Source organism: Diorhabda carinulata, chromosome 9 (genome assembly GCF_026250575.1).
Source record: "Diorhabda carinulata isolate Delta chromosome 9, icDioCari1.1, whole genome shotgun sequence".
Classification (NCBI taxonomy): domain Eukaryota; kingdom Metazoa; phylum Arthropoda; class Insecta; order Coleoptera; family Chrysomelidae; genus Diorhabda; species Diorhabda carinulata.
The window spans coordinates 789,629-812,066 of NC_079468.1; the positions used below are offsets into that span (position 1 = coordinate 789,629).

The 22,438-nt window shown below is 30.2% G+C and overlaps 1 protein-coding gene across 3 annotated transcripts in view; it reads right to left on the minus strand.

Moving 5' to 3' along the window:
* Positions 1–22,438, minus strand: part of LOC130898153 (lachesin) — a 114,310-nt gene that overhangs the window by 70,235 nt on the left and 21,637 nt on the right. For 2 of the 3 annotated variants that reach the window (XM_057807226.1, XM_057807225.1), the window contains exon 2: positions 15,213–15,310. In XM_057807226.1, coding sequence (XP_057663209.1) covers positions 15,213–15,310 — 98 coding nt within the window. Of the gene's footprint in view, positions 1–15,212; positions 15,311–16,126; positions 16,291–22,438 lie in introns of all 3 variants that reach the window. The other variant, XM_057807227.1, reaches the window with a different exon arrangement.

Consider the following 22,438-nt stretch of genomic DNA (forward strand, 5'->3'; position numbering starts at 1 on the left):
TTTCAATATAAATAAGAATTGTTGTAAATACCATTTTAACGAAATTTGTCGATTCAATTGTTGAAATTAATCGGATTCATTTTACTTTTGTGAAATTGTGACTTGTTTTATGTGATTAATGTTTTTTAAAAATAAAATTTCGAAAGTGATACTTCTAATTGGCGCAGTCAGTAGAATTCGTGCGGTCTCATCGAAAAAATCCACACGACGTTAACAATTAAACCATAAAAAGATTATTTTACTCAAATACCTCATCAGAATTCATTTCAATATAAATAAGAATTGTTGTAAATACCATTTTAACGAAATTTGTTAATTCAATTGTTGAAATTAATCGGATTCATTTTACTTTTGTGAAATTGTGACTTGTTTTATGTGATTAATGTTTTTTAAAAATAAAATTTCGAAAGTGATATTTCTAATTGGCGCAGTCAGTAGAATTCTTGCGGTCTCATCGAAAAAATCCACACGAATTTAACAATTAAACCATAAAAAGACTATTTTACTTAAATACCTCATCGGAATTTATTTCAATATAAATAAGAATTGTTGTAAATACCATTTTAACGAAATTTGTCGATTCAATTGTTGAAATTAATCGGATTCATTTTACTTTTGTGAAATTGTGACTTGTTTTATGTGATTAATGTTTTTTAAAAATAAAATTTCGAAAGTGATATTTCTAATTGGCGCAGTCAGTAGAATTCTTGCGGTCTCATCGAAAAAATCCACACGAATTTAACAATTAAACCATAAAAAGACTATTTTACTTAAATACCTCATCGGAATTTATTTCAATATAAATAAGAATTGTTGTAAATACCATTTTAACGAAATTTGTCGATTCAATTGTTGAAATTAATCGGATTCATTTTACTTTTGTGAAATTGTGACTTGTTTTATGTGATTAATGTTTTTTAAAAATAAAATTTCGAAAGTGATATTTCTAATTGGCGCAGTCAGTAGAATTCGTGCGGTCTCATCGAAAAAATCCACACGAATTTAACAATTAAACCATAAAAAGACTATTTTACTTAAATACCTCATCGGAATTTATTTCAATATAAATAAGAATTGTTGTAAATACCATTTTAACGAAATTTGTCGATTCAATTGTTGAAATTAATCGGATTCATTTTACTTTTGTGAAATTGTGACTTGTTTTATGTGATTAATGTTTTTAAAAAATAAAATTTCGAAAGTGATATTTCTAATTGGCGCAGTCAGTAGAATTCGTGCGGTCTCATCGAAAAAATCCACACGAATTTAACAATTAAACCATAAAAAGACTATTTTACTTAAATACCTCATCGGAATTTATTTCAATATAAATAAGAATTGTTGTAAATACCATTTTAACGAAATTTGTCGATTCAATTGTTGAAATTAATCGGATTCATTTTACTTTTGTGAAATTGTGACTTGTTTTATGTGATTAATGTTTTTTAAAAATAAAATTTCGAAAGTGATATTTCTAATTGGCGCAGTCAGTAGAATTCGTGCGGTCTCATCGAAAAAATCCACACGAATTTAACAATTAAACCATAAAAAGACTATTTTACTTAAATACCTCATCGGAATTTATTTCAATATAAATAAGAATTGTTGTAAATACCATTTTAACGAAATTTGTCGATTCAATTGTTGAAATTAATCGGATTCATTTTACTTTTGTGAAATTGTGACTTGTTTTATGTGATTAATGTTTTTTAAAAATAAAATTTCGAAAGTGATACTTCTAATTGGCGCAGTCAGTAGAATTCGTGCGGTCTCATCGAAAAAATCCACACGACGTTAACAATTAAACCATAAAAAGATTATTTTACTCAAATACCTCATCAGAATTCATTTCAATATAAATAAGAATTGTTGTAAATACCATTTTAACGAAATTTGTCGATTCAATTGTTGAAATTAATCGGATTCATTTTACTTTTGTGAAATTGTGACTTGTTTTATGTGATTAATGTTTTTTAAAAATAAAATTTCGAAAGTGATACTTCTAATTGGCGCAGTCAGTAGAATTCGTGCGGTCTCATCGAAAAAATCCACACGAATTTAACAATTAAACCATAAAAAGATTATTTTACTCAAATACCTCATCAGAATTCATTTCAATATAAATAAGAATTGTTGTAAATACCATTTTAACGAAATTTGTTAATTCAATTGTTGAAATTAATCGGATTCATTTTACTTTTGTGAAATTGTGACTTGTTTTATGTGATTAATGTTTTTTAAAAATAAAATTTCGAAAGTGATATTTCTAATTGGCGCAGTCAGTAGAATTCGTGCGGTCTCATCGAAAAAATCCACACGAATTTAACAATTAAACCATAAAAAGACTATTTTACTTAAATACCTCATCGGAATTTATTTCAATATAAATAAGAATTGTTGTAAATACCATTTTAACGAAATTTGTCGATTCAATTGTTGAAATTAATCGGATTCATTTTACTTTTGTGAAATTGTGACTTGTTTTATGTGATTAATGTTTTTAAAAAATAAAATTTCGAAAGTGATATTTCTAATTGGCGCAGTCAGTAGAATTCGTGCGGTCTCATCGAAAAAATCCACACGAATTTAACAATTAAACCATAAAAAGACTATTTTACTTAAATACCTCATCGGAATTTATTTCAATATAAATAAGAATTGTTGTAAATACCATTTTAACGAAATTTGTCGATTCAATTGTTGAAATTAATCGGATTCATTTTACTTTTGTGAAATTGTGACTTGTTTTATGTGATTAATGTTTTTTAAAAATAAAATTTCGAAAGTGATACTTCTAATTGGCGCAGTCAGTAGAATTCGTGCGGTCTCATCGAAAAAATCCACACGACGTTAACAATTAAACCATAAAAAGATTATTTTACTCAAATACCTCATCAGAATTCATTTCAATATAAATAAGAATTGTTGTAAATACCATTTTAACGAAATTTGTTAATTCAATTGTTGAAATTAATCGGATTCATTTTACTTTTGTGAAATTGTGACTTGTTTTATGTGATTAATGTTTTTTAAAAATAAAATTTCGAAAGTGATATTTCTAATTGGCGCAGTCAGTAGAATTCGTGCGGTCTCATCGAAAAAATCCACACGAATTTAACAATTAAACCATAAAAAGATTATTTTACTCAAATACCTCATCAGAATTCATTTCAATATAAATAAGAATTGTTGTAAATACCATTTTAACGAAATTTGTCGATTCAATTGTTGAAATTAATCGGATTCATTTTACTTTTGTGAAATTGTGACTTGTTTTATGTGATTAATGTTTTTTAAAAATAAAATTTCGAAAGTGATACTTCTAATTGGCGCAGTCAGTAGAATTCGTGCGGTCTCATCGAAAAAATCCACACGACGTTAACAATTAAACCATAAAAAGATTATTTTACTCAAATACCTCATCAGAATTCATTTCAATATAAATAAGAATTGTTGTAAATACCATTTTAACGAAATTTGTTAATTCAATTGTTGAAATTAATCGGATTCATTTTACTTTTGTGAAATTGTGACTTGTTTTATGTGATTAATGTTTTTTAAAAATAAAATTTCGAAAGTGATATTTCTAATTGGCGCAGTCAGTAGAATTCGTGCGGTCTCATCGAAAAAATCCACACGAATTTAACAATTAAACCATAAAAAGATTATTTTACTCAAATACCTCATCAGAATTCATTTCAATATAAATAAGAATTGTTGTAAATACCATTTTAACGAAATTTGTTAATTCAATTGTTGAAATTAATCGGATTCATTTTACTTTTGTGAAATTGTGACTTGTTTTATGTGATTAATGTTTTTAAAAAATAAAATTTCGAAAGTGATATTTCTAATTGGCGCAGTCAGTAGAATTCGTGCGGTCTCATCGAAAAAATCCACACGAATTTAACAATTAAACCATAAAAAGACTATTTTACTTAAATACCTCATCGGAATTTATTTCAATATAAATAAGAATTGTTGTAAATACCATTTTAACGAAATTTGTCGATTCAATTGTTGAAATTAATCGGATTCATTTTACTTTTGTGAAATTGTGACTTGTTTTATGTGATTAATGTTTTTTAAAAATAAAATTTCGAAAGTGATATTTCTAATTGGCGCAGTCAGTAGAATTCGTGCGGTCTCATCGAAAAAATCCACACGAATTTAACAATTAAACCATAAAAAGACTATTTTACTTAAATACCTCATCGGAATTTATTTCAATATAAATAAGAATTGTTGTAAATACCATTTTAACGAAATTTGTCGATTCAATTGTTGAAATTAATCGGATTCATTTTACTTTTGTGAAATTGTGACTTGTTTTATGTGATTAATGTTTTTTAAAAATAAAATTTCGAAAGTGATACTTCTAATTGGCGCAGTCAGTAGAATTCGTGCGGTCTCATCGAAAAAATCCACACGACGTTAACAATTAAACCATAAAAAGATTATTTTACTCAAATACCTCATCAGAATTCATTTCAATATAAATAAGAATTGTTGTAAATACCATTTTAACGAAATTTGTTAATTCAATTGTTGAAATTAATCGGATTCATTTTACTTTTGTGAAATTGTGACTTGTTTTATGTGATTAATGTTTTTTAAAAATAAAATTTCGAAAGTGATACTTCTAATTGGCGCAGTCAGTAGAATTCGTGCGGTCTCATCGAAAAAATCCACACGACGTTAACAATTAAACCATAAAAAGATTATTTTACTCAAATACCTCATCAGAATTCATTTCAATATAAATAAGAATTGTTGTAAATACCATTTTAACGAAATTTGTTAATTCAATTGTTGAAATTAATCGGATTCATTTTACTTTTGTGAAATTGTGACTTGTTTTATGTGATTAATGTTTTTTAAAAATAAAATTTCGAAAGTGATACTTCTAATTGGCGCAGTCAGTAGAATTCGTGCGGTCTCATCGAAAAAATCCACACGACGTTAACAATTAAACCATAAAAAGATTATTTTACTCAAATACCTCATCAGAATTCATTTCAATATAAATAAGAATTGTTGTAAATACCATTTTAACGAAATTTGTTAATTCAATTGTTGAAATTAATCGGATTCATTTTACTTTTGTGAAATTGTGACTTGTTTTATGTGATTAATGTTTTTTAAAAATAAAATTTCGAAAGTGATATTTCTAATTGGCGCAGTCAGTAGAATTCTTGCGGTCTCATCGAAAAAATCCACACGAATTTAACAATTAAACCATAAAAAGACTATTTTACTTAAATACCTCATCGGAATTTATTTCAATATAAATAAGAATTGTTGTAAATACCATTTTAACGAAATTTGTCGATTCAATTGTTGAAATTAATCGGATTCATTTTACTTTTGTGAAATTGTGACTTGTTTTATGTGATTAATGTTTTTTAAAAATAAAATTTCGAAAGTGATATTTCTAATTGGCGCAGTCAGTAGAATTCTTGCGGTCTCATCGAAAAAATCCACACGAATTTAACAATTAAACCATAAAAAGACTATTTTACTTAAATACCTCATCGGAATTTATTTCAATATAAATAAGAATTGTTGTAAATACCATTTTAACGAAATTTGTCGATTCAATTGTTGAAATTAATCGGATTCATTTTACTTTTGTGAAATTGTGACTTGTTTTATGTGATTAATGTTTTTTAAAAATAAAATTTCGAAAGTGATATTTCTAATTGGCGCAGTCAGTAGAATTCGTGCGGTCTCATCGAAAAAATCCACACGAATTTAACAATTAAACCATAAAAAGACTATTTTACTTAAATACCTCATCGGAATTTATTTCAATATAAATAAGAATTGTTGTAAATACCATTTTAACGAAATTTGTCGATTCAATTGTTGAAATTAATCGGATTCATTTTACTTTTGTGAAATTGTGACTTGTTTTATGTGATTAATGTTTTTAAAAAATAAAATTTCGAAAGTGATATTTCTAATTGGCGCAGTCAGTAGAATTCGTGCGGTCTCATCGAAAAAATCCACACGAATTTAACAATTAAACCATAAAAAGACTATTTTACTTAAATACCTCATCGGAATTTATTTCAATATAAATAAGAATTGTTGTAAATACCATTTTAACGAAATTTGTCGATTCAATTGTTGAAATTAATCGGATTCATTTTACTTTTGTGAAATTGTGACTTGTTTTATGTGATTAATGTTTTTTAAAAATAAAATTTCGAAAGTGATATTTCTAATTGGCGCAGTCAGTAGAATTCGTGCGGTCTCATCGAAAAAATCCACACGAATTTAACAATTAAACCATAAAAAGACTATTTTACTTAAATACCTCATCGGAATTTATTTCAATATAAATAAGAATTGTTGTAAATACCATTTTAACGAAATTTGTCGATTCAATTGTTGAAATTAATCGGATTCATTTTACTTTTGTGAAATTGTGACTTGTTTTATGTGATTAATGTTTTTTAAAAATAAAATTTCGAAAGTGATACTTCTAATTGGCGCAGTCAGTAGAATTCGTGCGGTCTCATCGAAAAAATCCACACGACGTTAACAATTAAACCATAAAAAGATTATTTTACTCAAATACCTCATCAGAATTCATTTCAATATAAATAAGAATTGTTGTAAATACCATTTTAACGAAATTTGTCGATTCAATTGTTGAAATTAATCGGATTCATTTTACTTTTGTGAAATTGTGACTTGTTTTATGTGATTAATGTTTTTTAAAAATAAAATTTCGAAAGTGATACTTCTAATTGGCGCAGTCAGTAGAATTCGTGCGGTCTCATCGAAAAAATCCACACGAATTTAACAATTAAACCATAAAAAGATTATTTTACTCAAATACCTCATCAGAATTCATTTCAATATAAATAAGAATTGTTGTAAATACCATTTTAACGAAATTTGTTAATTCAATTGTTGAAATTAATCGGATTCATTTTACTTTTGTGAAATTGTGACTTGTTTTATGTGATTAATGTTTTTTAAAAATAAAATTTCGAAAGTGATATTTCTAATTGGCGCAGTCAGTAGAATTCGTGCGGTCTCATCGAAAAAATCCACACGAATTTAACAATTAAACCATAAAAAGACTATTTTACTTAAATACCTCATCGGAATTTATTTCAATATAAATAAGAATTGTTGTAAATACCATTTTAACGAAATTTGTCGATTCAATTGTTGAAATTAATCGGATTCATTTTACTTTTGTGAAATTGTGACTTGTTTTATGTGATTAATGTTTTTAAAAAATAAAATTTCGAAAGTGATATTTCTAATTGGCGCAGTCAGTAGAATTCGTGCGGTCTCATCGAAAAAATCCACACGAATTTAACAATTAAACCATAAAAAGACTATTTTACTTAAATACCTCATCGGAATTTATTTCAATATAAATAAGAATTGTTGTAAATACCATTTTAACGAAATTTGTCGATTCAATTGTTGAAATTAATCGGATTCATTTTACTTTTGTGAAATTGTGACTTGTTTTATGTGATTAATGTTTTTTAAAAATAAAATTTCGAAAGTGATACTTCTAATTGGCGCAGTCAGTAGAATTCGTGCGGTCTCATCGAAAAAATCCACACGACGTTAACAATTAAACCATAAAAAGATTATTTTACTCAAATACCTCATCAGAATTCATTTCAATATAAATAAGAATTGTTGTAAATACCATTTTAACGAAATTTGTTAATTCAATTGTTGAAATTAATCGGATTCATTTTACTTTTGTGAAATTGTGACTTGTTTTATGTGATTAATGTTTTTTAAAAATAAAATTTCGAAAGTGATATTTCTAATTGGCGCAGTCAGTAGAATTCGTGCGGTCTCATCGAAAAAATCCACACGAATTTAACAATTAAACCATAAAAAGATTATTTTACTCAAATACCTCATCAGAATTCATTTCAATATAAATAAGAATTGTTGTAAATACCATTTTAACGAAATTTGTTAATTCAATTGTTGAAATTAATCGGATTCATTTTACTTTTGTGAAATTGTGACTTGTTTTATGTGATTAATGTTTTTAAAAAATAAAATTTCGAAAGTGATATTTCTAATTGGCGCAGTCAGTAGAATTCGTGCGGTCTCATCGAAAAAATCCACACGAATTTAACAATTAAACCATAAAAAGACTATTTTACTTAAATACCTCATCGGAATTTATTTCAATATAAATAAGAATTGTTGTAAATACCATTTTAACGAAATTTGTCGATTCAATTGTTGAAATTAATCGGATTCATTTTACTTTTGTGAAATTGTGACTTGTTTTATGTGATTAATGTTTTTTAAAAATAAAATTTCGAAAGTGATATTTCTAATTGGCGCAGTCAGTAGAATTCGTGCGGTCTCATCGAAAAAATCCACACGAATTTAACAATTAAACCATAAAAAGACTATTTTACTTAAATACCTCATCGGAATTTATTTCAATATAAATAAGAATTGTTGTAAATACCATTTTAACGAAATTTGTCGATTCAATTGTTGAAATTAATCGGATTCATTTTACTTTTGTGAAATTGTGACTTGTTTTATGTGATTAATGTTTTTTAAAAATAAAATTTCGAAAGTGATACTTCTAATTGGCGCAGTCAGTAGAATTCGTGCGGTCTCATCGAAAAAATCCACACGAATTTAACAATTAAACCATAAAAAGACTATTTTACTTAAATACCTCATCGGAATTTATTTCAATATAAATAAGAATTGTTGTAAATACCATTTTAACGAAATTTGTCGATTCAATTGTTGAAATTAATCGGATTCATTTTACTTTTGTGAAATTGTGACTTGTTTTATGTGATTAATGTTTTTAAAAAATAAAATTTCGAAAGTGATATTTCTAATTGGCGCAGTCAGTAGAATTCGTGCGGTCTCATCGAAAAAATCCACACGAATTTAACAATTAAACCATAAAAAGACTATTTTACTTAAATACCTCATCGGAATTTATTTCAATATAAATAAGAATTGTTGTAAATACCATTTTAACGAAATTTGTCGATTCAATTGTTGAAATTAATCGGATTCATTTTACTTTTGTGAAATTGTGACTTGTTTTATGTGATTAATGTTTTTTAAAAATAAAATTTCGAAAGTGATATTTCTAATTGGCGCAGTCAGTAGAATTCGTGCGGTCTCATCGAAAAAATCCACACGAATTTAACAATTAAACCATAAAAAGACTATTTTACTTAAATACCTCATCGGAATTTATTTCAATATAAATAAGAATTGTTGTAAATACCATTTTAACGAAATTTGTCGATTCAATTGTTGAAATTAATCGGATTCATTTTACTTTTGTGAAATTGTGACTTGTTTTATGTGATTAATGTTTTTTAAAAATAAAATTTCGAAAGTGATATTTCTAATTGGCGCAGTCAGTAGAATTCGTGCGGTCTCATCGAAAAAATCCACACGAATTTAACAATTAAACCATAAAAAGACTATTTTACTTAAATACCTCATCGGAATTTATTTCAATATAAATAAGAATTGTTGTAAATACCATTTTAACGAAATTTGTCGATTCAATTGTTGAAATTAATCGGATTCATTTTACTTTTGTGAAATTGTGACTTGTTTTATGTGATTAATGTTTTTTAAAAATAAAATTTCGAAAGTGATACTTCTAATTGGCGCAGTCAGTAGAATTCGTGCGGTCTCATCGAAAAAATCCACACGACGTTAACAATTAAACCATAAAAAGATTATTTTACTCAAATACCTCATCAGAATTCATTTCAATATAAATAAGAATTGTTGTAAATACCATTTTAACGAAATTTGTTAATTCAATTGTTGAAATTAATCGGATTCATTTTACTTTTGTGAAATTGTGACTTGTTTTATGTGATTAATGTTTTTTAAAAATAAAATTTCGAAAGTGATATTTCTAATTGGCGCAGTCAGTAGAATTCGTGCGGTCTCATCGAAAAAATCCACACGAATTTAACAATTAAACCATAAAAAGATTATTTTACTCAAATACCTCATCAGAATTCATTTCAATATAAATAAGAATTGTTGTAAATACCATTTTAACGAAATTTGTTAATTCAATTGTTGAAATTAATCGGATTCATTTTACTTTTGTGAAATTGTGACTTGTTTTATGTGATTAATGTTTTTTAAAAATAAAATTTCGAAAGTGATATTTCTAATTGGCGCAGTCAGTAGAATTCGTGCGGTCTCATCGAAAAAATCCACACGAATTTAACAATTAAACCATAAAAAGACTATTTTACTTAAATACCTCATCGGAATTTATTTCAATATAAATAAGAATTGTTGTAAATACCATTTTAACGAAATTTGTCGATTCAATTGTTGAAATTAATCGGATTCATTTTACTTTTGTGAAATTGTGACTTGTTTTATGTGATTAATGTTTTTTAAAAATAAAATTTCGAAAGTGATATTTCTAATTGGCGCAGTCAGTAGAATTCGTGCGGTCTCATCGAAAAAATCCACACGAATTTAACAATTAAACCATAAAAAGACTATTTTACTTAAATACCTCATCGGAATTTATTTCAATATAAATAAGAATTGTTGTAAATACCATTTTAACGAAATTTGTCGATTCAATTGTTGAAATTAATCGGATTCATTTTACTTTTGTGAAATTGTGACTTGTTTTATGTGATTAATGTTTTTTAAAAATAAAATTTCGAAAGTGATATTTCTAATTGGCGCAGTCAGTAGAATTCGTGCGGTCTCATCGAAAAAATCCACACGACGTTAACAATTAAACCATAAAAAGACTATTTTACTTAAATACCTCATCAGAATTTATTTCAATATAAAAAAGAAATGTTGGAAATACAATTTTAACGAAATTTGTTAATTCAATTGTTGAAATTAATCGGATTCTTTGAACTTTTGTAAAATTGTGACTTTTTGATGTGATTAATGTTTTTTGAAAATAAAATTTCGAAATTGATATTTCTAATTGGCGCAGTCAGTACAATTCGTGTGGTCTCCGTATATTAATACGAAGTGCCATCGACGAGGGGCAAGAAATAGAACTCAACCTTCAAATACCAATTTGATTTCAATTGGCAAGTGATTGTGCATTTTTTTGCAATTTATTATATTGAGCCCATAGCTAATTCTGAACGTAGAGTAGGTAGGTAAAGGTCGTGATCCCCTATTTTCTGATTTACTACAACTAACAATAACCGGAAATTCCATTTAGGCAAATTTGTTTGAAATACAACGGCTTTGACGCGCAATAAACGTGGTTGTGGAAGGTAATACGGTATGTCAACCTGCCCCACCACATTCTTAGAAGCTCTACCAAACCTTTCTTTCACAAGCTAATACAGACAGGGAAACTAAAGCCAGGAAATCTGGCAATTCATCTAAGAATTCTAGAGCTGGTGAAGCTCGAAAACAGTGACAAACCAATGGACCAAATGTTGGACGTTTCGAAGCTAGCGTGAGAAGCTGGATTGAGTATTTCTGGACCAAAATCTACACCTCTAGAAAAATATGTAGTGTAGTCTTTAGAGCCGTGGAGAAGGTGTGGAATAAAATATGTAGTGTAGTCCCTAGGGTCGTGGGGAAGGCTTGGAATAAAATATGTAATGCAGTACCTAGTGCCGCCCTGGGCTGTGGGAGAAAGTTCATTTTTAAACCTTTGGATCGCATCGGGGCTCAACGAGTTTGCTCAATAACATTACATAGGATTACCAAAACATTAAATATTTCGAGAACAAATAATATTAAAATTCAAATTTCGAATATTATTTTGTTTAAATCACTTTCAAAACGAATAAAAACGGGTTCCGTTCATATTCTTTTACATGAAGCTTTCATTTTGCGTTGAGCTCGTATCTGATTCTAATTTTTCCATTGAGTTGTCTTACGCAGCTACGTGGGACGTTTAGAGGTAGAAATGATAATCAAAAAGAAAATAAATAAAGAGAGAGACGACTATTAAACTGTCATAAACATTTGAGAATTATCTTTACGTTTTTAGAAAAGTTTATTGTCAAGAAAAGTAGTCCGTCGTATTACGTTATTCAAAAATGCAAATGCAACCTGCTCCTTGCGTCAAATAAAAAATTCATTAGCTAGAAAATGAAAACGAAAAAAGTTGAAATATGATTCTTAATCAAAGATAATTGAAGAAACAGACTAAATGGTCGAAAGAAAAATATATTAGACATGAGTTGACAAGAGGAAATTTATTTTTAAATAAAATAAGCCAAGGAAAAAGATATTTCGAAACTTCTATTTCATTCAATTTATCATATAGTTCAGGTTTTTTATATATAAAACAACTCAGCAACCTCAAACTTGTGTAAATCTTTTTTACATGCATCTACGTCCACAAACTCTTCTTCTTTCTCTTCATCCACCTGTTCTCTTCCATTCTGGCTATATGCCCTAACCAACGCAGTTCTTGAGATACCTTTTTACCTTCATCGGTTTCTTAAAACTCCAGCTGGGCGTTGCCTGGAGAATCGGAATCCAAGCAACAGATCCACCACGAGACATGGATATGTTGGACTCCCTACCAAACCACCATCTTCTGTCATCTCCATCCAATATTATCTCTGGTTGATGGGTCTGTTCATGTTCTTTTGATACCGTCCTACCTTGCCCAGCATCAAACTCTTCTAGTGGTTACACGTGTTCATAATACGTACACTCAGGTGTTGTGGAGATATTGTTGACAGTAAGAAGCTGTGTAATGTAGAAGTTCACATTTACGTCTACAGTCTAAGGTCGTCGCGTCTTCTTTCCACCGTTGTTGCCACGTCTGTATTGTTATAGAACGTTCGACGGTTGCCGTATCTTACGCTCGAAAGCCAGGAGGTCCACGAGGATGATACCCGCCGCAACTAGAACAACCTATAAAGAGACAGTCCTAGTAGGATCTCGCGTTACTCAATACACATCGTCATGGGTTTATTCTCAAGACGTCTGGCCCCATACAAGATGAGTGAATCATCGCCATCAGTAGCCTTTGGTTTCTCCAGCTCTAGTCCGTTAATATTTGCTCCAGCGACTCCAGATAACAGTCTTAACTGTATTCGTTTCTTTGTGAGAAACATCAACTCAGTTTTTTCCTTAGTTCAAGTGAAAATAAAAGTAGTGAAGTGGAAGGGAACTTTTGGTGTCGAAGTAACAGTTATAGTGTTTACTACAGATGGAATTAAAGATGATATTAATACAGGAATCAGGATATATTGTAGATCAAAAGTAATTGCAGGATAACCAGAACGATTTGGCCGAGAATAAATCAAGAGAAACAAAAAAAAGTACTATTGGTACCCTCAGAAATAGTGTAGTGAAGTGTAGTGAAGTGTAGTGAAGTGTAGTGAAGTGTAGTGAAGTGTAGTGAAGTGTAGTGAAGTGTAGTGAAGTGTAGTGAAGTGTAGTGAAGTGTAGTGAAGTGTAGTGAAGTGTAGTGAAGTGTAGTGAAGTGTAGTGAAGTGTAGTGAAGTGTAGTGAAGTGTAGTGAAGTGTAGTGAAGTGTAGTGAAGTGTAGTGAAGTGTAGTGAAGTGTAGTGAAGTGTAGTGAAGTGTAGTGAAGTGTAGTGAAGTGTAGTGAACAAAGAGAGAAGATCGATCCTTAGTTTTTTTATTTCAAAACCGTTAATTTTTGTCACATGAAACGAACATGTGGTAACGTGTATACAATCATTTTTACGTTCGCAATATTAAGTATTTAAATGATTGTGGATACAAAAATATGAGAAATTAAAAGCAAAACGTAGATATTAATTATAAATATTAACACCACATGTAGTATTAGGATTATTATAAAAGTTAAAAGCTTTCTTGGCCGGACGCAACGGTCTCTAACCCACATGACGGGAAAGTTCACCTGAGTCTCGTGAAAATAAATCTTCTCTCGAGCCCGAGGAAGGGAAGTATTAGAGTTTTTAATTGTAAGCTCCAGCTGGATTTTAATGAACTGTTTTCTGTACGTTCCAAATGGAAGTAATTGCTCAGAAACGAGTTTATTTTTTAAAACACTAATTTAAAACTGTTTCAACGATTTAATATATGTCTATAAATCACGGTAGAATACAGCTGTATGACTTAGAGGTTATGACATAACCTATCTTTCATTCTTTTCAATTGTCTCCACTGCAACAACTCCAAAACTTTAATTCAGTTATCTGGACCTATTTACAAACTATCTCAGTGTTTTTCTGGTTAAATTTTCAATAATACTCTAGATTAGATTGAATTAATTCCAAAACCAAACCGAAATTTCATCAATTAATAGTCGAAATCATTCAATTCACCTCCAATATAACCTCTAATCGCTCCATCTTATTAAATCCACTAGATTTAACTTCAACGCCAACTTCAAAGCGTGGAAAGACTGGAAAAGTTATGGCATGAACAAGGAATATTACGTAGCAGAAGATTTGGAGCTGCAGGTTCACAAAATCACTTGGTGTAAAGATTGGATACTGGTCATAGATTCGATTTCGTCAAGGAGGAATTATTTTTTTTGAAGGTAAAAAGTTACATTGAATTCAGAAATGTTAGATGACTTCTTAGTGACCAAACTGCACAAATTCAGTGGTTATAACCAAAGAAAATACTGCCGACAGGACTGAGCAGCTTCATACTCGTCCAATAGATCTCTGCCATGAGTTGGAAATTGATTGATGCACGATTTAACACCTATGGATTTTTTTCTTTGCATTTATGTCGAATGAAAAGTTTACGTTAATAAATAGACTTCGCTGGAATAAAGAAAATAAAATATCTGTCACGAAATGGTTGCCATCACGAAGTCTACCACGTCTTGAGCAATTTTACGAGTAGTAGAGAAGCAAATTTTCTGTAACTAGTGGTTAACAAGCTGTGATTCTGATAGGACAATCCGTATAATATCTACTAGCATTACTACCGAAATTTTTGCATCGATAAAATCATTAAATTATATCTTTTTTTTTAAATAACTTTTTTAATTAAAACTTTTGATTAAGGCACAAGAGAAACTTCGGTCGAAAAGTCCAGTAATTAATTTGTCATAAAAACACCATCACATTAAAATTCTTGCGTGACTTCATTTGCTTTTTTTTTTTTTTTTTGGGAAATAATTGGTTGAGAAATCCGAACTGATCACGACGATATTAATTTATAAGTTTATAAGCAAAAATCAGGTCCGTATTAGCGTCAAATACATCCTAAATATACGTACTTACTTTGTATGGACTTAAATTGTCTACTGCGCAGTTCAGTACGGCTTCTCTACCGACAGCTACTGTCATATTCGATACGGGCGATCTAAAGCTTGGCAACTCTGTAAAATCAAATAATTACGTCAATTTATTCCATATTGTTCACTATATATATGAATAGTTATAAATTTAAAAGCGAATTTTCAATAATTTTTACTAAAAACATATCCCTCAATCGTTATCAGATAGTTGTATCATCTCTTTCTTTGAAAATCGATAATCGATTATTGTCGATCGTTCGAATGATGTTATTTACGATTAATTATGTCTCCAAGCGTATTTAGATCCAATTATTTCTGAACTTTGAACTATTTCGAAGCGATTAATTGCGATTTGAAGTCCCTTTTTGATTTTTTGAGAAACTTCAAGAGAAATGACAGCTGTTCTAAACATAAAACGTGTTAGTTGTCATGTGCGTTACCTATATGATATCATTTAGTGACAGCTGTCAATAAAAGATATTGTTCCATGTCATAGAAGCAGCGTCAGTGAATTGCAACGATGTGTATATTCAAGTTTGTTATTAAATGTTGATGAAACTCGAATTTTTGATTGAGAAACATGCTGATATTTGAATTCATTAATTTTCATTCGTTAATAAAGTCAAAAAAATTGCAATAACAATTATAAATTATCATTTTTCATTAGCACGAAATTAAAGAGGTCTAGACATATTTCATTGAAATAAATTGATATTTTTTGTTCGTCTGAAGAAAATAACCTCTAAAAATGGGAAATGGCCTCGTAGAATTGACGGCTGCGGCTTTTTAAGAACTTGAAGTGGATTAAGAAGTTGGGAAAGGTACGTTAATATACGTGGTTCGATATTCCGTTGCATAACTTGAATTTGGTCATGTACTTCAAAGTATCCAACTTACTTTAAAATTTAATCACAAAAAAAGTCTACAGCGACAAAATCTCCCAATAAATTTTACGTAGCCGGGGACTTTCCGCTAGTTTCTTTTCGCCACCTGAGTAACAGGACCCGACTTTCGAAGAACCCCCGACTGATAATTAGAAAAGTTCGCCACGAATTATTTGACTGAAATATAAAAAAAAAACTTTTACTTACATTATTCTTACGAAAATATCAAATCTAGCTGTTTTTATTTTTGTTTTACTCGATTAAAATTTTTTACTTAGCAGACAATTATCATAATATGATGGGAAAATTTATCAAAAATGTAATTTGTACTCAACTACAGAATTTATGAGAATTCACTTGAATTTAAGACGAAATTTCAGCAATTGTACATCATCGTCACCTAATATTTCAAATAATTTCTATCTGTCTTTGTTCATATTCATTACAAAGCTTCAAAATTCCAAGTTGTTTTTTCTTTAGTTTTTAGTGAGTCTTTCTAAAAAGGCACTGTATACCTTTCTAAAAGAAAAACGAATCGATATTAGTGTTTACCAGTGACGGAATTTGTTTCCAGACTTTCCAAAAGGAAAACAAATCGATATTAGTGTTTACCAGTGACGGAATTTGTTTCCAGACTTTCCAAAAGGAAAACAAATCGATATTAGTGTTTACCAGTGACGAAATTTGTTTCCAGACTTTCCAAAAGGAAAACAAATCGATATTAGTGTTTAACAGTGACGGAATTTGTTTCCAGACTTTCCAAAAGGAAAACAAATCGATATAAGTGTTTAACAGTGACGGAATTTGTTTCCAGACTTTCTAAAAGAAAAACGAATCGATATTAGTATGGGACAGTGACGGAATTTGTTTCCAGACTTTCTAAAAGAAAAACGAATCGATATTAGTGTTGGACAGTGACGAAATTTGTTTCCAGACTTTTCAAAAGGAAAACAAATCGATATTAGTGTTTACCAGTGACGAAATTTGTTTCCAGACTTTCCAAAAGGAAAACAAATCGATATTAGTGTTTAACAGTGACGGAATTTGTTTCCAGACTTTCCAAAAGGAAAACAAATCGATATAAGTGTTTAACAGTGACGGAATTTGTTTCCAGACTTTCTAAAAGAAAAACGAATCGATATTAGTATGGGACAGTGACGGAATTTGTTTCCAGACTTTCTAAAAGAAAAACGAATCGATATTAGTGTTGGACAGTGACGAAATTTGTTTCCAGACTTTTCAAAAGGAAAACAAATCGATATTAGTGTTTACCAGTGACGAAATTTGTTTCCAGACTTTCCAAAAGGAAAACAAATCGATATTAGTGTTTAACAGTGACGGAATTTGTTTCCAGACTTTCTAAAAGAAAAACGAATCGATATTAGTATGGGACAGTGACGGAATTTGTTTCCAGACTTTCTAAAAGAAAAACGAATCGATATTAGTGTTGGACAGTGACGGAATTTGTTTCCAGACTTTCTAAAAGAAAAACGAATCGATATTAGTGTTGGACTGTGGAGAAATTTGTTTCCAGACTGTCTAAAAGAAAAACGAATCGATATTAGTGTTGGACTGTGGAGAAATTTGTTTCCAGACTTTCCAAAAAGAAAAAGGAATCGATATTAGTGTTGGACAGTGACGGAATTTGTTTCCAGACTTTCTAAAAGAAAAACGAATCGATATTAGTGTTGGACAGTGACGAAATTTGTTTCCAGACTTTTCAAAAGGAAAACAAATCGATATTAGTGTTTACCAGTGACGAAATTTGTTTCCAGACTTTCCAAAAGGAAAACAAATCGATATTAGTGTTTAACAGTGACGGAATTTGTTTCCAGACTTTCCAAAAGGAAAACAAATCGATATTAGTGTTTAACAGTGACGGAATTTGTTTCCAGACTTTCTAAAAGAAAAACGAATCGATATTAGTATGGGACAGTGACGGAATTTGTTTCCAGACTTTCTAAAAGAAAAACGAATCGATATTAGTGTTGGACTGTGGAGAAATTTGTTTCCAGACTGTCTAAAAGAAAAACGAATCGATATTAGTGTTGGACTGTGGAGAAATTTGTTTCCAGACTTTCCAAAAAGAAAAAGGAATCGATATTAGTGTTGGACAGTGACGGAATTTGTTTCCAGACTTTCTAAAAGAAAAACGAATCGATATTAGTGTTGGACAGTGACGGAATTTGTTTCCAGACTTTCTAAAAGAAAAACGAATCGATATTAGTGTTGGACAGTGACGGAATTTGTTTCCAGACTTTCTAAAAGAAAAACGAATCGATATTAGTGTTGGACAGTGACGGAATTTGTTTCCAGACTTTCTAAAAGAAAAACGAATCGATATTAGTGTTGGACAGTGACGGAATTTGTTTCCAGACTTTCTAAAAGAAAAACGAATCGATATTAGTGTTGGACAGTGACGGAATTTGTTTCCAGACTTTCTAAAAGAAAAACGAATCGATATTAGTGTTGGACAGTGACGGAATTTGTTTCCAGACTTTCTAAAAGAAAAACGAATCGATATTAGTGTTGGACAGTGACGGAATTTGTTTCCAGACTTTCTAAAAGAAAAACGAATCGATATTAGTGTTGGACAGTGACGGAATTTGTTTCCAGACTTTCTAAAAGAAAAACGAATCGATATTAGTGTTGGACAGTGACGGAATTTGTTTCCAGACTTTCTAAAAGAAAAACGAATCGATATTAGTGTTGGACAGTGACGGAATTTGTTTCCAGACTTTCATACTGAAAAACGAATCGATATTTGTGTTGGACAATGACGGAATTTGTTTCCAGACTTTCCAAAAAGAAAAAGGAATCGATATTAGTGTTGGACAGTGACGGAATTTGTTTCCAGACTTTCCAAAAAGAAAAACGAATCGATATTAGTGTTGGACAGTGACGGAATTTGTTTCCAGACTTTCCAAAAGGAAAACGAATCGATATTAGTGTGGGACAGTGACGGAATTTGTTTCCAGACTTTCTAAAAGAAAAACGAATCGATATTAGTGTTGGACAGTGACGAAATTTGTTTCCAGACTTTCCAAAAGGAAAACAAATCGATATTAGTGTTTACTAGTGACGGAATTTGTTTCCAGACTTTCTAAAAGTAAAACAAATCGATATTAGTGTTTAACAGTGACGGAATTTGTTTCCAGACTTTCCAAAAGGAAAACAAATCGATATAAGTGTTTACCAGTGACGAAATTTGTTTCCAGACTTTCCAAAAGGAAAACAAATCGATATTAGTGTTTAACAGTGACGGAATTTGTTTCCAGACTTTCCAAAAGGAAAACAAATCGATATAAGTGTTTAACAGTGACGGAATTTGTTTCCAGACTTTCTAAAAGAAAAACGAATCGATATTAGTATGGGACAGTGACGGAATTTGTTTCCAGACTTTCTAAAAGAAAAACGAATCGATATTAGTGTTGGACAGTGACGAAATTTGTTTCCAGACTTTTCAAAAGGAAAACAAATCGATATTAGTGTTTACCAGTGACGAAATTTGTTTCCAGACTTTCCAAAAGGAAAACAAATCGATATTAGTGTTTAACAGTGACGGAATTTGTTTCCAGACTTTCCAAAAGGAAAACAAATCGATATTAGTGTTTAACAGTGACGGAATTTGTTTCCAGACTTTCCAAAAGGAAAACAAATCGATATAAGTGTTTAACAGTGACGGAATTTGTTTCCAGACTTTCTAAAAGAAAAACGAATCGATATTAGTATGGGACAGTGACGGAATTTGTTTCCAGACTTTCTAAAAGAAAAACGAATCGATATTAGTGTTGGACAGTGACGAAATTTGTTTCTAGACTTTTCAAAAGGAAAACAAATCGATATTAGTGTTTACCAGTGACGAAATTTGTTTCCACACTTTCCAAAAGGAAAACAAATCGATATTAGTGTTTAACAGTGACGGAATTTGTTTCCAGACTTTCCAAAAGGAAAACAAATCGATATTAGTGTTTAACAGTGACGGAATTTGTTTCCAGACTTTCTAAAAGAAAAACGAATCGATATTAGTATGGGACAGTGACGGAATTTGTTTCCAGACTTTCTAAAAGAAAAACGAATCGATATTAGTGTTGGACAGTGACGGAATTTGTTTCCAGACTTTCTAAAAGAAAAACGAATCGATATTAGTGTTGGACTGTGGAGAAATTTGTTTCCAGACTGTCTAAAAGAAAAACGAATCGATATTAGTGTTGGACTGTGGAGAAATTTGTTTCCAGACTTTCCAAAAAGAAAAAGGAATCGATATTAGTGTTGGACAGTGACGGAATTTGTTTCCAGACTTTCTAAAAGAAAAACGAATCGATATTAGTGTTGGACAGTGACGAAATTTGTTTCCAGACTTTTCAAAAGGAAAACAAATCGATATTAGTGTTTACCAGTGACGAAATTTGTTTCCAGACTTTCCAAAAGGAAAACAAATCGATATTAGTGTTTAACAGTGACGGAATTTGTTTCCAGACTTTCCAAAAGGAAAACAAATCGATATTAGTGTTTAACAGTGACGGAATTTGTTTCCAGACTTTCTAAAAGAAAAACGAATCGATATTAGTATGGGACAGTGACGGAATTTGTTTCCAGACTTTCTAAAAGAAAAACGAATCGATATTAGTGTTGGACTGTGGAGAAATTTGTTTCCAGACTGTCTAAAAGAAAAACGAATCGATATTAGTGTTGGACTGTGGAGAAATTTGTTTCCAGACTTTCCAAAAAGAAAAAGGAATCGATATTAGTATGGGACAGTGACGGAATTTGTTTCCAGACTTTCTAAAAGAAAAACGAATCGATATTAGTGTTGGACAGTGACGGAATTTGTTTCCAGACTTTCTAAAAGAAAAACGAATCGATATTAGTGTTGGACAGTGACGGAATTTGTTTCCAGACTTTCTAAAAGAAAAACGAATCGATATTAGTGTTGGACAGTGACGGAATTTGTTTCCAGACTTTCATACTGAAAAACGAATCGATATTTGTGTTGGACAATGACGGAATTTGTTTCCAGACTTTCCAAAAAGAAAAAGGAATCGATATTAGTGTTGGACAGTGACGGAATTTGTTTCCAGACTTTCCAAAAAGAAAAACGAATCGATATTAGTGTTGGACAGTGACGGAATTTGTTTCCAGACTTTCCAAAAGGAAAACGAATCGATATTAGTGTGGGACAGTGACGGAATTTGTTTCCAGACTTTCTAAAAGAAAAACGAATCGATATTAGTGTTGGACAGTGACGAAATTTGTTTCCAGACTTTCCAAAAGGAAAACAAATCGATATTAGTGTTTACTAGTGACGGAATTTGTTTCCAGACTTTCTAAAAGTAAAACAAATCGATATTAGTGTTTAACAGTGACGGAATTTGTTTCCAGACTTTCGAAAATTGTTTTATTTTATATTCAATTTATTTTAGGATTAATTTTTTTCCGAAAACTGTTAATTCGTAGTTGAAATTGACCTACAACTCCTTATAGAAAGACCTAATCTTTACTTTTTTTCGAGATTTGGAAATTCGCAGTGAAGAAACTGCAAGAGGTCCACAGGATCGATTAAAATTTTTGATAGTGGTCTATGAAACGAGAAAAGGCTTAGTACTCACTTATACGCGAATCATTTCGATCTAGGATCAATTTCAATCAATACCTTTTATTTTCAAGAAGGATTACTCAAGAAAACTTTGTTATAGGAAGTAATTTCATTCGATTACATAATTTTTAAACATAGAAACATATATTTTGGATATATACCAACGACATAACGTCGATATTATCTAGTTTAGGGCGAATAGACGTTTGCCACATTTCACTCTTTCAAATGTATAAAAACTGTTTCTTTCCGAATTCGGGTAAACTGGTAGAAAAAACGAACCTCTCCCTTGAAACCCTTTAGAAAGTTGTTCATTGTTATGAATAAAAAGTAATTTCCTTTAGCTGTGAAAAACGTTGTATCCGAAATTGGTCGAGGATTTTTTACCGATACTTTGGAGGAAGAGGATTAACGAACGAGATTTTTTACTTCTTTCTCTACCTTATCTATAGTCATATGAAATATTTGGAATTACAGAAAATTGTTACGTTCAATTTTAAACAGACACAAGTCAATTAATTTGATTTAATCGTTCGGAATAACTTAAAAAAGTAACTCCGCGCATTCATTCATTTCCAAATTGGAAAGACAAAAAAATGGTATAGTTGGGTATGTATCCGAAGGGATACAGTCTCATAGGTTTGCAAAATACGAAATATTTCAAATTTTCAACTTATTTCATACCGTTAACTGTTTGTTCAACCATTAACGAAGGCTGTGCAAAAGCTA